Source organism: Rhynchophorus ferrugineus, unplaced genomic scaffold, assembly GCF_030347505.1.
Source record: "Rhynchophorus ferrugineus isolate W39M unplaced genomic scaffold, kcgeb_rfMv2 rfM9, whole genome shotgun sequence".
In the NCBI taxonomy this organism is placed as follows: Eukaryota; Metazoa; Arthropoda; class Insecta; order Coleoptera; family Curculionidae; genus Rhynchophorus; species Rhynchophorus ferrugineus.
Window position 1 is genome coordinate 31336643 of NW_027472588.1, and position 14294 is coordinate 31350936.

The 14294-nt window shown below is 30.1% G+C and overlaps 1 protein-coding gene across 1 annotated transcript; it reads right to left on the reverse strand.

Annotated features, from left to right (window-relative positions):
* Window positions 1-1638: 1638 nt before the first annotated feature.
* LOC143202039 (3,4-dihydroxyphenylacetaldehyde synthase) lies at window positions 1639-6831 on the reverse strand. The gene is made up of 4 exons (XM_076413305.1): window positions 6712-6831; window positions 6417-6651; window positions 5074-5193; window positions 1639-2686 (listed from the first exon to the last, which is right to left on the reverse strand). Exons 1-4 carry the CDS (start codon window positions 6789-6791, stop codon window positions 1652-1654), a joined length of 1470 nt encoding a protein of 489 aa, XP_076269420.1. The 5' UTR covers window positions 6792-6831; the 3' UTR covers window positions 1639-1651.
* Between the last annotated feature and the right edge of the window lie 7463 nt (window positions 6832-14294).

Genomic DNA, 14294 nt, shown 5'->3' on the forward strand with positions numbered 1-14294 from the left:
AACTGCTAGATCCTGCAGATAAAATTAGAATGTTATAGCCAATTTCCACTTAAGTTTGCTAATTTTTATTTTAGAATATATATAGTGATGTATCCAACCCGCACTCGTTTCGTAATAAACTTTTGGTAATTATTTCAGAAATTTTGTGAAGATACATATTATGATTCAGGCACTTTTTGTTTTTTGTGAGAGATAACATAAAAGTAGAAGCATACAAAGATATAAAATTTCTGACACTATTCGGAAATGCGAAGATGCGAAAATACCTATTTGACGTGATGACTATTAGTTTCTTTTATTTATTAATTATTCATTTAATTGCCAATATGTTCATATATCTTGATGCGGAAGCTACGAAAAGGCAAGAAAGCAGGTTTTGTAACTAAGTCTAACCTAATTTACTTACTCTAAGTTTGCTCTAAAGTAATGGTAATTTTTCGTTCAAAAATATTAAGATTATACTGTTCAACAATTAAAATATTGTGAACTCAAAAATTATCTATTTCCATATATTTTAGGGGTATATAGGTAGTATTTATTATTATATAGTATTAGTATATAGTATTTTAGGGGTATAACATAGAAAAAATAAAATATTGTGAACTCAAAAATAATCTATTCCAATATATTTTAATGCTCTAGTTTTAGGGCTCGTGATATTTTTATATCCTCTATACACTTTATGTTCGATTTATGGGAAGTTTGTTTTTCTATATTGGTACAACGGTTAAAAGTTAATAATGTAGATGGTTGACAATGATATTATTGCTGTAACAATTTCATAGTACTTATTTTTTTGTCGTAGTTGTTGCAGAATATCTTAATGCTCATGTGATAATGGTCTGAGAATAATAACATCATCATATTGTGTGATAAGGTGTAAATTCAGTCAGTTTATATGTAGCAACTTCTGTTCTGTTTTATTATGAGATGTGTTTTATTGTGCCTATGATTTGGAGAGAGAATGTTTGCCAATTTTAGTTGATTCCGTTTATAAAAAATAACTGTTATTAAAAGAATAATACTATTCCTATTCCACTCCAATTTATTGATGTCAGGGTATCCAAGTACAACCATCGTCAACAAGAATTGCTTCTTTTTTGTTTAGGAGAGAAAATTAAGAAAAAAGAACAAAAATTACAGCCAATTAAAATATTTTTCAGATTCGTTTTTCTTAAACCAAAACTAATAATCCAATGGATGACTCATGAAGTATGAGGAACATTAAATTTTTTTGTTGTTGAAGAAGATAGAAGAAGTAATGAAATATTCAATCATATAAAATTAGTGCAAAAGAGAAATCAATTAATTAAATGTTCTCTATTTTTATGATAACATTGACTTGTTATACTAACTTATAAATATTTCTTAAATTCTAATATTACATATCACTGGCTTTGAGTATATTTCAAAAATATTTCTTTAAAGTTTCAAGTCAAGAAAACTCTAGAAAAGAGGTCTTAGGTAACCGGGGGTGATACTCTAAACATTTAATCATTTAAAAGGAAAAATACAAATTATATAATATAAATCATATTTATTTATAATAAATAATTCTTAATAAAAAAAGGAATAAAACATACAGTTTTTAAATTACTAAAGTGTAAAGCATATATAAATATAGCAAAAAGGGTAAATACTAGTAAAAAAATTAAATACGGTTGTCATAGGACGATCCATTATTTATTATCGTTATAGCTTCATCAAGTTTACTCAACACGTCTGACGTTTGAGTTGCTATCTCGTTCCAAGAATAGTCGATATCCTCAATAGTTGTAAATCTACTACAAATTACAAACCTAAACAGGAGTTGTTCCTGATAATAATAGGGCATAATGTATATTTTCTTTCTCTGTGCGATTTTTTCTAAAATTTGTTTCGACGCGTCCTCGGAGTGCAGCAGCTTGAAACAGATCACTCCCAAGTTAGCTGTTACAACTTCAAAGCGCGAATCAGCATTGACCAGGTCTTGAAAATGTTTCGCTAGAGATATGTGAGTCCTGACGTGGTTCTGTATACCCTGGACTCCGTAAATTCTGATCACGAACCACAGTTTGAGAGCTCTAAACCTTCGACGATCTGGTATTTGCCATAGTTCGAGTTGAGGCTCGAACACTGACGCCTCCATGGCTTCCTTATATTTAAAAGCTTCCTCGACATGCTTCGTGTTTCTGAACCACATCGCGGAACAGTCACCGTTGACTAGGAACCATTTGTGAGGATTGAAGTTGAAGGAATCGACATATTCGATGCCGTTTAGCAGATAGCGGTATTCTGGACAAGAGAGGGCAGTTCCGGCGTATGCTGCATCAATATGAAGCCACATATTCTCTCTCTTACATATCTGACCGAGTTCCTCGATATTGTCGAAAGCACAAGTCCCGGTGGTGCCTAAAGATGCTACGACACAACAGGGAATGAGACCATTTTCTTTATCAATTCGTATGGCTTCATCCAGGACGTCACCTCTTAAACTACCTTCATCGTCTGTTGGTAAGAGCCTCATTTTGACCGATGCGATTAAACCAGATTTTTCAACAGACGAATTTGATTCCTTTGATGTATAGGCCACGAGTTTCTCCCGGATTTCCCATTCTTGTAATTTTTCCTGGGTCTCCTTGATCTCTTTTATTTTCTTGTGACGGCCAGACAGGAGACCCACCAAAGTTGATTCGCTGGCGGCATTCTGAAAGTAAAACAACTTGTTAATTATAGTATTTAATTCGATCACATTGACAACTAAAAGAATTCCATGTAAAAATAAAAACGAAGAAGGTCAAGGGATGCGATATGATTCATTGTCATCTTGTTGCATTAAAGGTTGCTGGGAAAGTAACCTGATTATGGCTACAATGTGGTTTTAATTAAAGTGAAAAAATAAAATCTGCAGCCTAAATTATTGGTATTATTACAGGTATTGAAGTATTGGATTATACAGTTTGTAGAAAACGCTCTTTATATGACGAAATGTTGAATGGAGGACTTATTAGGTCGATATTTAAGCTTATAAATACAAGATAATAAAGTTTGCAATTTTTAATATAGACTGTTGTACTTAATGATATACATGATAGTATACAATCTATTAATATAAGAATTAAATATGTATTAAGAAAATAAACACAAAATACCATTACTATTACATTGCCTGTATTGGGTGATTTTATAGGTATTATACTCTACCACTAGAAACTACTTTCAAGGCAGTTGATATATTGGGTGATAATGGGGAAATTGGGTTGTTATTTAAACGTTTGCTATATTTCAAATATCAGAAAATTAAATAAATAGCTAAAAAAATATGTATTATTCACCCTTATATCATATTGCACAAAATGTCTAAACTTTGTTTACAAACATACTTAAATTGTGCACCCTAGATCTAAAGGGCCCCCAAAGAGAGCCAAAACGTAAATTTTAAAATGTCAAAAAATTGGTTCAAACATTCCGTTTCATAGTTTTGTATTTCTATAAATACTAAAAAGTATAATTTAACGATTTTACTTGTAAGAATGGCAATGTTGTTAACACAAGGATTTTTTTATTTGCATTTATATATAATGCTCATTTTCTTATGATATATATTACAAAATAGTCATAGTAGCGGGATGTTGGGTTTAAATGAACAACTCATATGATTTTTAGCCGAAGGCAACATATTTGTAATTTGATTGGTGGAATTATGTAGTATTTTAAAACAAATTCAATTTTAATCAATATTTCAATAGGAATTGACTTATTAAGAATAATTAATTAAACTCATTTTCAGTCATCACATGTTTAGGTTATTTAATGATTCAATTGAACACACTCAGTTATCTGATTCTAATTTATTTTTAAAAATATTTTTTACCAAGCTATAACTCGTCTATTATCAGACTTTGTGGTATACCTTTTCGTATATTCTGGCTGATTTACTGGCATATTTAATCAAATTAGGTCAAAATTTTAAATTTCGTAAAAACATACCATATCAAAAACATCTTCTTTAATATGTTTAAATGAGAGAATATGCGAAAAAGATTGTAGTTGAAGCCTGAAGGAGCTTTTCAAACAATAAGTTATAAAGCCCTCATTGATGCTACCAAAGAAAATGCTAAGTTTGGTGGTATTGTAAAGCAATTGTTCATGATGAACTATTAGAACCTGATCAAAAATATTAATTCGACTCCCTACTGCTAATTACCAATACGATTGAAGCAGCTAATTAAAAAGAATACGGCCTTTCTTAAAGAGAAACTGGCTTAGAAGTTTTCATACATACTGTATAGCCGGTTTCTTATCCGGTCCGACTACGATTTGGTCTAATGGTGTAAACTTCACCACTAGAGAGACTTGTGAAAATCACTTCAATTTTCAGGTTCAGTTTTCGGCCTGATATCTCAGAAGTTCCATAGCGACAGAATTGGTTTTACCGAACAATCAACGATCAAAAGGGGTTGAAAAATATTAAAGAATTAATATATTTCCCTAATCCGTTATATTGTTAGCTCGATAAAAACATCTGATCATAGTTTATAACTAATAATAATTGAAATTACCATTAGCTATATCACTAAAATGTTCTATCAGTATATCGCGTATCATTAAGTACTATATCTGGCTTAGGCCATCACAGTATTACTCGAAAATAATATACTATTATGGGCTCTATTTATTTAAATTGAACTTTTCGAAACTTCTTTTTAAAATTCTTATTAGAGTGAAAAATAGAATGACTCCTTGTATAATACGAATGTAGTTGTTAAAATACTAAAAGAATAACTGTTTTTAAGGAACTTTATACATAAATGCCCAATTATATGTATAAAGAAAAACTGGTCAATGTGACATTGGATTACTTTTAATTAAACTCTTTAGATTACTAAATTTATATCATAAAGGTCAAAATAATTTCACTTGTCCAGATTATCGAGGTTTCAGTGACAAATGGAGAACCTTCGCCCAAATAAGTCTGTGAAAACGCATTAATATTTACAAGATAATGAGTTATAATGATTGTAATATATGAAGTGATTATTAACTTTACGTTTATTAAAATGGACCATAATATTTGAACTAAAATATACTCACTTGTATTACTCCACCGCCTGGACCATCAGAACTATTCATAAATTCTTCAGGTAGTCCTAATATTTTCGCTAACCAATCCATAACTCGCAGTTCTAGCTCAACAATTGCAGGACCTGATTCCTGAAATACATAGATATTTTTACGAAAAAATATATCAATACACAAAACAAAACTATATACGAAAATAAATCATTCAAAATATATTGGAAGATACATTAAAATAATTAACATTAAAAACGTTTCTGAGAATTTTTGTATATTTTACATTTTGTTTATTAGAAATAGTATGTATGGCCTAATTACATCTATCTTTTGATTAAAAGAAGTGGAAAACAAATGAATCTGTGGAGACTTACTACTGTTTTAAACGTTTATTGTCTTTTTAAAAACTAAAAACCATCTTTTAATCTAACATATTCAACTTATTAAAGTCTTAATTTTAATATTCGGATCAACAAGATATTTGTAATACGTTTTACATGTTATATTAAAATAAAATATACATGTAAATAATTAATCTAAAACTAATTATAAGAATATACAAGAAGATATATAGCAAAATTATAGTAATCTTTATTTAAATTTAATATTATTTATAATTTTAGGTATACTATTTATTTTCATCATAATTGCATGTTTACACTAAAAGAAGGTTTAAACAAGTTAATTTATAGAAATTTTCTACTTAATTTAAAATGCACAAGAAACTTTTAATGTAACAGTTTTGAAGTAATAAAATATTATTTTTAATAGATGAACCAACAAATTATTATGTATAATTAAATCCAATTTGGAAATATTATATTGCAATGCATTGTACTTATGGAACTTTGCTATAAAGTTTCTAAACTATTAAAAATTTCTTTATATATGCAAGATAAAATGCAAGAACTCTGAACTAATTTTTAAAATATTTAAATCTTATAAATTTGTACTTCAAATCAAATATGTGTCCATTTAAGTTTTGTTTTTTTCGGTTCAATTAAAGTGTTGCAAAGAATACCACCAGAAATTTAAAATTATGATATAGTTGAGCTAAAAAATAAAAAACATTTACGTTAAATTTTCGTGCTATCGGAAAAATAGAAAAAATTAGAAACTAGTGGTAATCAATGGTTTTTACACTATCTACAAAGTTTACCATCTAATTTTTCTTTTATTATGCTTAAAAATACACATGCAATATATTAATTAAGGTATTTCAAGGTATATTTGATATGGCACTTATTTTAAGGATTATATTATTTTATAGCAGTTACAGGAAGATGGGGTTTCTGCCTAATTCAATACTGTTGAAGACAATAAAATAAACAGTTTTTAACAGATTTAACAAATTTACATACCCAGTTTGATACAGTAGCTCCAATTCCAGCCATAAACAGTTCTCCAATAATAGCGGGATATGATTGACCAGTGGGAAAGAATGCGTGAAAATATGGCGAGTGCCATTGAGTTAGTCCCGGTAAAATAGAGCTCTTTATATCTTCCATTATATCCTTCCATGATTCTCCAGTTTTTGGTGCCGTTTGTGGTAGTTTGCGGCTAAGATAACCAGGCTCCACGTCTGGTAAAACCGGCCTAAAATTAATTTAAAACCGATCTCTTCCAGAACCACAACGGATTGTAAGTCACACTCACAAATCTCGAATGTTTTCACAATAATCAGCGATGAAATCCAGCGATGCACCAGCGAACTGTTTAAATTGCTCGGTGTCCATGTCGATGCGGCTGTGGCTTCTGACAAAATGCGGCGAAATTTCTTCTTGAACAGAAACCGAAATGATAACTTTCTCCGATCTGTGTTAAATCATCCAAACACACATAACAGACCTATGTCATAATGAAATTACTTAAAAAATCCGTGTCCCAAGAGCAATCATTTCTTTAAGAGTGCCAACTGTTCGCCTTTAAGAATGCCAAGCACTCTTTTGTGACCTCTTTAAATATGGACGCCACAAAAATAGAAAACGGTTATTGTAGTTGAATAGTATTGCGTTACATTACAAACTATTTTTATTGGTATAACTAATAAAATCCCTTTTGGTTTTTGTGTTCTATTGTATAATAATTTTGAGGGTACTAGGGCAATTTTATAAGTCAGTGATTTTTTGAATCAACTTTTTTTTTCATAAAAAAACGTTTTGTTTCTCAACATATTCTCCAAAGACACAGTGCATTCCTGCCCAGCGTTTTTCTCATTTTTTATTCCTTCTAAATAAAATGTTTTATCAAGACCTTCAAAGTAGGCGTTTGTTTCAATGATGACATGTTCATTCAATCCTAATCTTTTAACACTTAGCTATTTGGAAACAGGAAATAGTCGCAGTGGTCTAAATCTGAAAGCTATGCTGAATGCGGTGGCAGTTCCTAATCCAATTCTATATGCGTGCGCCCCCTTGCATTGGCAAGTGCGGTTGCTTTTGCTTCAAATCAACATCAAATCTGATCTCTTTGATCCATGTTCGCGTTTTACATGTATAAACAATTAATTTAAATTAGCGTCGGGAACTATCGACTGAGAATAGTTGAAACAGTCGATAGTTAAAAAACTAGCGCTATGAAAATAGTAATTACTATTTTCAGCCAAATCCACGTTTCGACTGTCTTTTTTTCAATTCGTGATGTCACACGAAGATCTACGAACACTTTTATATGTGCTAATATTTTCCAACAGTAGTATAAGCGAGACGAAGATGTTAATATTCCTTCACGTACTAACTTAAAAAAAAAAGGAAAAAGTAATGACTCAGTACTATTAACATGCAATTAATAATTTCATTTTAAACGAAGTAGAATGACTTTTATATTGTAATGTTCTGTGAATCTGTAAAAATGAATGGAATTTTTCTATCTAAATTCTATCTAAATAATTTCTGTCTAAATGGAAAAGTACCCTATAAATCCTTTATCGTATTTTAATATGTTAATTGCTATTTTCAAATAATATACTATAATAAATATAGACAATACAATAAAACTTAAACAAAACCTAAAAACTAAAAGTAAAGTACAATAACCATAAATACTAAATAAAAATTAAACATATACCTAATCATAGATAAAAAAACTAAAAAATGATCGCAAAATAACTACTAGAACACTTTTAAATAATGTAAATGCTTTATTTATTATTGACGGAAATATTATTTAACAAAAATCGAGAGAGTAATCGAAATATTACCTATTATTGTCATAAAAACGGTCAAAAGTATTTTATTATTTATCAATCAATATTTTAATATTTTTACTCTATTACATTAACAATCTTGAAAAATGACGTTCCAAAATGCTGCTTTATTAATATACAAGATATTGTTATTTACAAGCAAGCTACCATATATAAAAATATAAAATTATATATATTATACATAGATCTATGTAAGCATAAATTGGGTACATTTTTGTCAATGTCGCGGCTAAGACGACAGTGCCAGAACGTTAAAAATTAGTCGAATGAAACTAGTACAATCAAAAATAGTAACTAAAAGTACACGACTAAAACAGTTGATAGTAAATAGTAACAAAATAAGTCAGTCCGAAAATAGTGACTCAAAACAGTCGACTGAAACAGTCACTGGTAAAAAGTAGTAAAATCAGTCGATCACGTTTTGTGTTTGTGACGAAAATTTGATGTACACATTTAGTTGAGATGCCTATATCATCAGCCGTCAAAACAAAAAGAAATTTGAGTTTTTCTAATGTAAAATTTTGTTTATTCGTTTAATAACATCTTGAACTGAGGATACAGGGTCAAGTTGCAATTTCTCAAACCCTGGTAATACACAATAATAATGTAAATTAGCTAAAGTGCTCTCATGTTCATCCTAAAGTTTATAGATAAATGTTTTTTAAATGTTTTTTCTAGCATGCTTGTGGAGTATGTGCATATGCGTGAATTCAGAAGTTCTAATAGATTCCTAAATTGATTTAAAATATCTTAGTTAAATAACCTTATATGATAACTACTCAAAATACTTCTCTTTACTGAAATAAACCCCCACAAAGTAACTATTAAATTTTTAGTTAATGGCACTTTAATAAATTTGTTTTTAGTTGGGCAATAAAATGTTTCACTATTTAAGTTCTGAATCAATATGCACCAAAATGCCTCATGTATTAAACTTACGGTGAATGCTCGTTTAAAAGATTTGCATTCAAGAACCTTTCTTTTAGATTTGTTAGACAGTCGAATTCTTCAAAGGAAAACGATGATGCATTCTTTACTATCTCTGCATCCGGCCACACAACACGTCCTAGACCTAATATGCATTGTAGCGACCTTGAGGCATGTCGAATTTTACATCAGTCAATTTTACATAGTGGAATAACGGTCTACAAAATACCCAGAAATATAATCGTAGATATTGAACACGGGCGGAGTGCCAGCAGCGCCAACTAGAACACGATAAGGAATCGCTGGCAACCCCTAGACTTTATCTGGGACGTTATTTAAGGGTATTTCCATTCATTCAGTATATGACCACCGTTCAATTTGGACGTGCCACCATCGACTGCCCAAGCCTCGTCATCAGGCAATACCGCTGCCATCCGTTTTATCTATTTTTATATTACTTCAATGAATAACGGTCACATAATGTAAACACCACTGTTTCATTTCGTCTTACCTCCATTCACCGAGCCATATAACTTACCCCAAAGCATTATACTTGTACAATATGTACTGCCGACTAATATACTATTGAACCAATGACTAATTTAATTACTAATCCGTATAGAAACTTAGTACATTCTTTCTAACGTAAGGTATAGCGATTAAAACAAATTATAAGTTCAGAGTAGCCACATATTAATTTCTTCAAAATTACCTATAAAGTAAAATCTCTATTTTCTAGCATGATGAAAATTTGTCACTGATCTTGTATATACAATAAATAACGTTATTATATCAAATTTATCCAATTTAAGTGTCGCTTAAAGAAGATCTTATTAAGAAAAATTAGAAATTTGTTTCTTTCGAAGATCAATAGCCGACGTTTATTATTTACGAAAGAAAGGATCAGGTTTCTTTTTGTTTTCTATACGCATACCAAATAGTTATATTATGCATCACTGACTCTGATTCAGTTCATTTAACTTCAAGTATCAATAATATTAATAACATTTTGTTTTGGATCACTAATATAAACTGAATAAAGAAAGTTATTAAAATTTGGCCAGGACATTCTGATGTATATATTTTAAATTTGAAACTATTTTTTCTAAAAATAAATGTGTCCAAATTCTGCTGGATTGACTATTCTCAAAATTTTTGACACTTGTTTCTGAATAGAAGTTTTATTTCATTTTTAACTAAACCATACAGTTTTTCTTTATTATTTATATTTATTGTTTATGCACTGAAAAGTGTAGAATAATAATCTTAATAAGAAGTGGTGTAAAGCCGATGTTTTGGTTCCGAAGTTAATTAACGTATAGAGAGGCTGAAAAAGTGATAGCACCATTTTTTTTTAGATTGAAAAATAATTTTGCTCCTGTATTATATCAAAATTTCGTAAAGCTATTTGTTGCAAATTTGTAATATTTTAGACCGACTGAATATAAAAATATGTAAGAAATTGCCTAAAATAATGAATAGTGATATTCTGATATTCAATGAGATTAAATTTGATGATAAAACATAATACCGAAATTATATTGTTTGGCAAACAACTCAAACCGAAGAATGTCATCAGCGAAAATCGTTTTTTTTTTAATATCTGAAATTTCACTTGGATTTCACGTGAAACTGAATAAATCTACCGAAAGATCAATTCTCACAAAACAAACTGTTGTGGTCTATGTAATAAGCTTTTAAGAAGTCGCCTAATTCTTGAAAGAGGAAGAAGTCTAAACGAATTAAAACAGAGTAAAAACTGTTCAAGTATTACTACTCCGACTATACCCGACTCCGACTCATCTCAGAAATATATTAAATCTTCATTAATATTAAAAGAAATTGAAATTTGTTAACTGGTCCATTTATTGTAATCGACATCCAAGCTCTTTCCAGATGATATTTATTCAGATCCAATTCAATCACCTGTATTATCTAATTGTTCATGTAGATGGCTCCATGTTCAGTATTGGATTTAAAAATGTCTTGTCTCTTTAGCTTTTTGACTAAAATATGTGATTTTCTAAGAAACAATTATTTCATCTTCATTTTATATTGAGATAACACCCGGAGACAACTCTGCTTGACTCAGTCTGGTTTACAGTATTTTACGTCAAAAACCAAAGCCTAACAACTTGCGGATTCTTCTACTACAAACTGTTTTTATTATATTTTAGAGTCTTCTTTTTTACCAACTAAGTTGATCTTAACTGGACCTATTGCTTAATTTGAGCTCGGCATTAATCCTACCGACTGGCGAGTGGTCAACTTAGAAATCATCTCAGGAAACATCAAGTCTTATCCGGTCTGGTTACTGGAGTGACTAGGATCATTCCTTTTCAGATTTCGCACTTTTGCCTTTTGGACAATCACATTTATAAATGATCACAAACATATATTTACGACCATGTCCGAAGATTCGAACCCGCGACTAATGCAGCGGCTAACATATTCTGATTTTTACTATTTACTCTGCCAAGTCTATTTCGATATATTTTACCTTTATAGGTAATACATTTTAATCGATTTGTTAAGTGCACATAATACACAGGATTTGTCTAGAAAGGAAAAGTTCGTATGAATTACTCAGCAAGTATAGGTCGATGCGACATTACAAGCCGCTTGTTGCTTGTTGGAAAGATAAGAATTTGATCTTTAGTTGGAGTGTATAAACATTGAGGTTGAAATAATGTTCTTTTATTGGGAAATACTTGAATGCTTCACAGGCTAGTAAAAATATTTTTACTGTGTACGTGAAGGTGTTTCATCAAAATCCAGCAAGCAGAATTGGTGTTCATGCTCTTAATTCGTAATTTTTATGAAAAAAGTAATGAAAGATGTCCATTTACTGTAAAAGCTGTGGAATTCTTGAAAAAGTTCAAAAAACTATCTTGAACTGTTACAAAAGTTGGTTCCTCATGAGTTGAGGGAAATAACTTCTTAATTTGTAAATATCCACTACCGCTGGTGCTGAATCCGTAGATGTGTCAAAGGTCACAGACTATAGTAAGACGTTACAAATGTTATTTTATAGTGACTAGTTTTAGACAAGATGATAGTGTTTCCCTCATGAGCTACAGCTCGTCTTCTAGTTGAGATACAATTAATCAGATGATCTGCTGTGGAAACTGGAGGGTCACAATCATTGAAAGAAGCCAGTCCGAATAGGTAATATATCGTCCTCCATTATGATAACGCTCGATAGTACTCTTCTTTGTTGACCTGACAAAACTTATGAGATCATTGTTGGGGAGCTGTATATCTATAGGGTTCTCGCAATATAATTAAGCTAGATTAAAAAAAGGCTGTAAAAATCACTTGATTCGGTTTTTCAACCGATAACTATAGATCTAAATTCTTTACTGTTCGTATTCTAGCTCTACCCCAAATTTGGCAAAACATCGTCGATAATAATTTAGTATGTTTATCTCAAATAAATTACCTATGATACTCTAATTAGACAGAGACCTTTTCTTAGACCTAATATATAGGAATAATAAAGTACAATATCAGTAACAGCAATAATTAGGTAACACAGAGGGAGCAACCAAACATATCATATATGTATAATTAATAATTCTGGATAATCTGAAGTTATATATGGAATGGCATGTTATTGTCTCGATATGTGTATTGGTTATTAATTGTTTCTAGAAAAAACGTTACTATACCCCCTAGAGTATTGTCTATACAAGAAACAAAAATACTATTACAATGGTAAGTGATGAAAAAATTATATACATTATATAATTAATGTCAACCTTGATAAATTGTTTATTCCTCAGATAGAAAAGATATTTAGTTAACTAATAAGTTCTTTTTTCCGAACCAACATACATTTTATTGACAATAAATGGCAGTAAGTTGTACGATATACATACGCACGGTCTACTTGGTTGGCTATTAGTGAATATTTTTAATTTTCTTTTCCTCTAAGTGTTGAAAGTCAGTTGCGTTGAGAACAAATATTTTTTAGTTCTGAGAAAATAATTTCATTCGAGTGCTATGAGTCAAGATAATTGCTCCGTACACTAGGAAATGCTTTGTTTATGTAAAACAAAAGATATCACAAAATAATCATTGTTGTTACTAGAAAAACAAATAATAATAGAGAATAGAACCACCTGGTAGCAATATTTCAGAACTGTACTAATCTGTTATACTAGTGCATAATAATTTGCTTGCATTGCGTTTGTTATTATGGTATTTGATTTACTGATATTTTAGCATCTAGATTTTAAATTATTAAATATATTATTTATTTACTGAGTTATTCATTTTTTAAATGAATTTTGTTTACATTTGTGTTGTTCAACAATAAATATATATTCCTATAGAAACATGTCCCTCTTTTATTTGATAAACCTAGCACTTCTGATATAATAGATTGGTCAATAAGCTAGCAGAGCAATCTCTAATTCATTAAAAATGCGACGCTATTTTACTAATGCAGCGGCTAACATATTCTGATTTTTACTATTTATTCTGCCAAGTCTATTCCGATATATTTTACCTTTATAGGTAATACATTTTAATCGATTTGTTAAGTGCACATAATATACTATTTTAATATTTCATTATTCTTGAGACAAAGAAGATAACTACAACCTGAATTCCGTCACTTATTGATCAATTCGGCTTCTGATACTGATACCAAGTAATTCCATTTACTTTAATTTGATTCTGTTGAGATTTACAGTAACAGACAATCTATGAAGGGTTTGGTACTTGTGTCATTAATTCTCAAACCTTATGGTTCTACATTGGCGACTATACCGTAAAGAAAGCTCTGCCCAGGACTGTTTCAAGCCCGACTTCAAAAGATGGTCACACTGTCAGATATTGTGCCGCAGGAAACTATGTAGATCGCCAATGAACTTGTGAATATGTTTCTAAATTGAAAAGCTTTATAATTATTTTTAAGGATCTGATAAAGAGTTACAATATAATTAATATAACTAATTACAAATTATTATCTCAGATACTGTAGGTTTGGTAAATTAAGAAAAAAGTATTGGATTTAATGTAATTAGAGAGTCGCCTTAGCTTATATTTTTATTGTTGTCAAGTTTATTGCCATTTACGTCAATTGGAATGATTGTTTGCA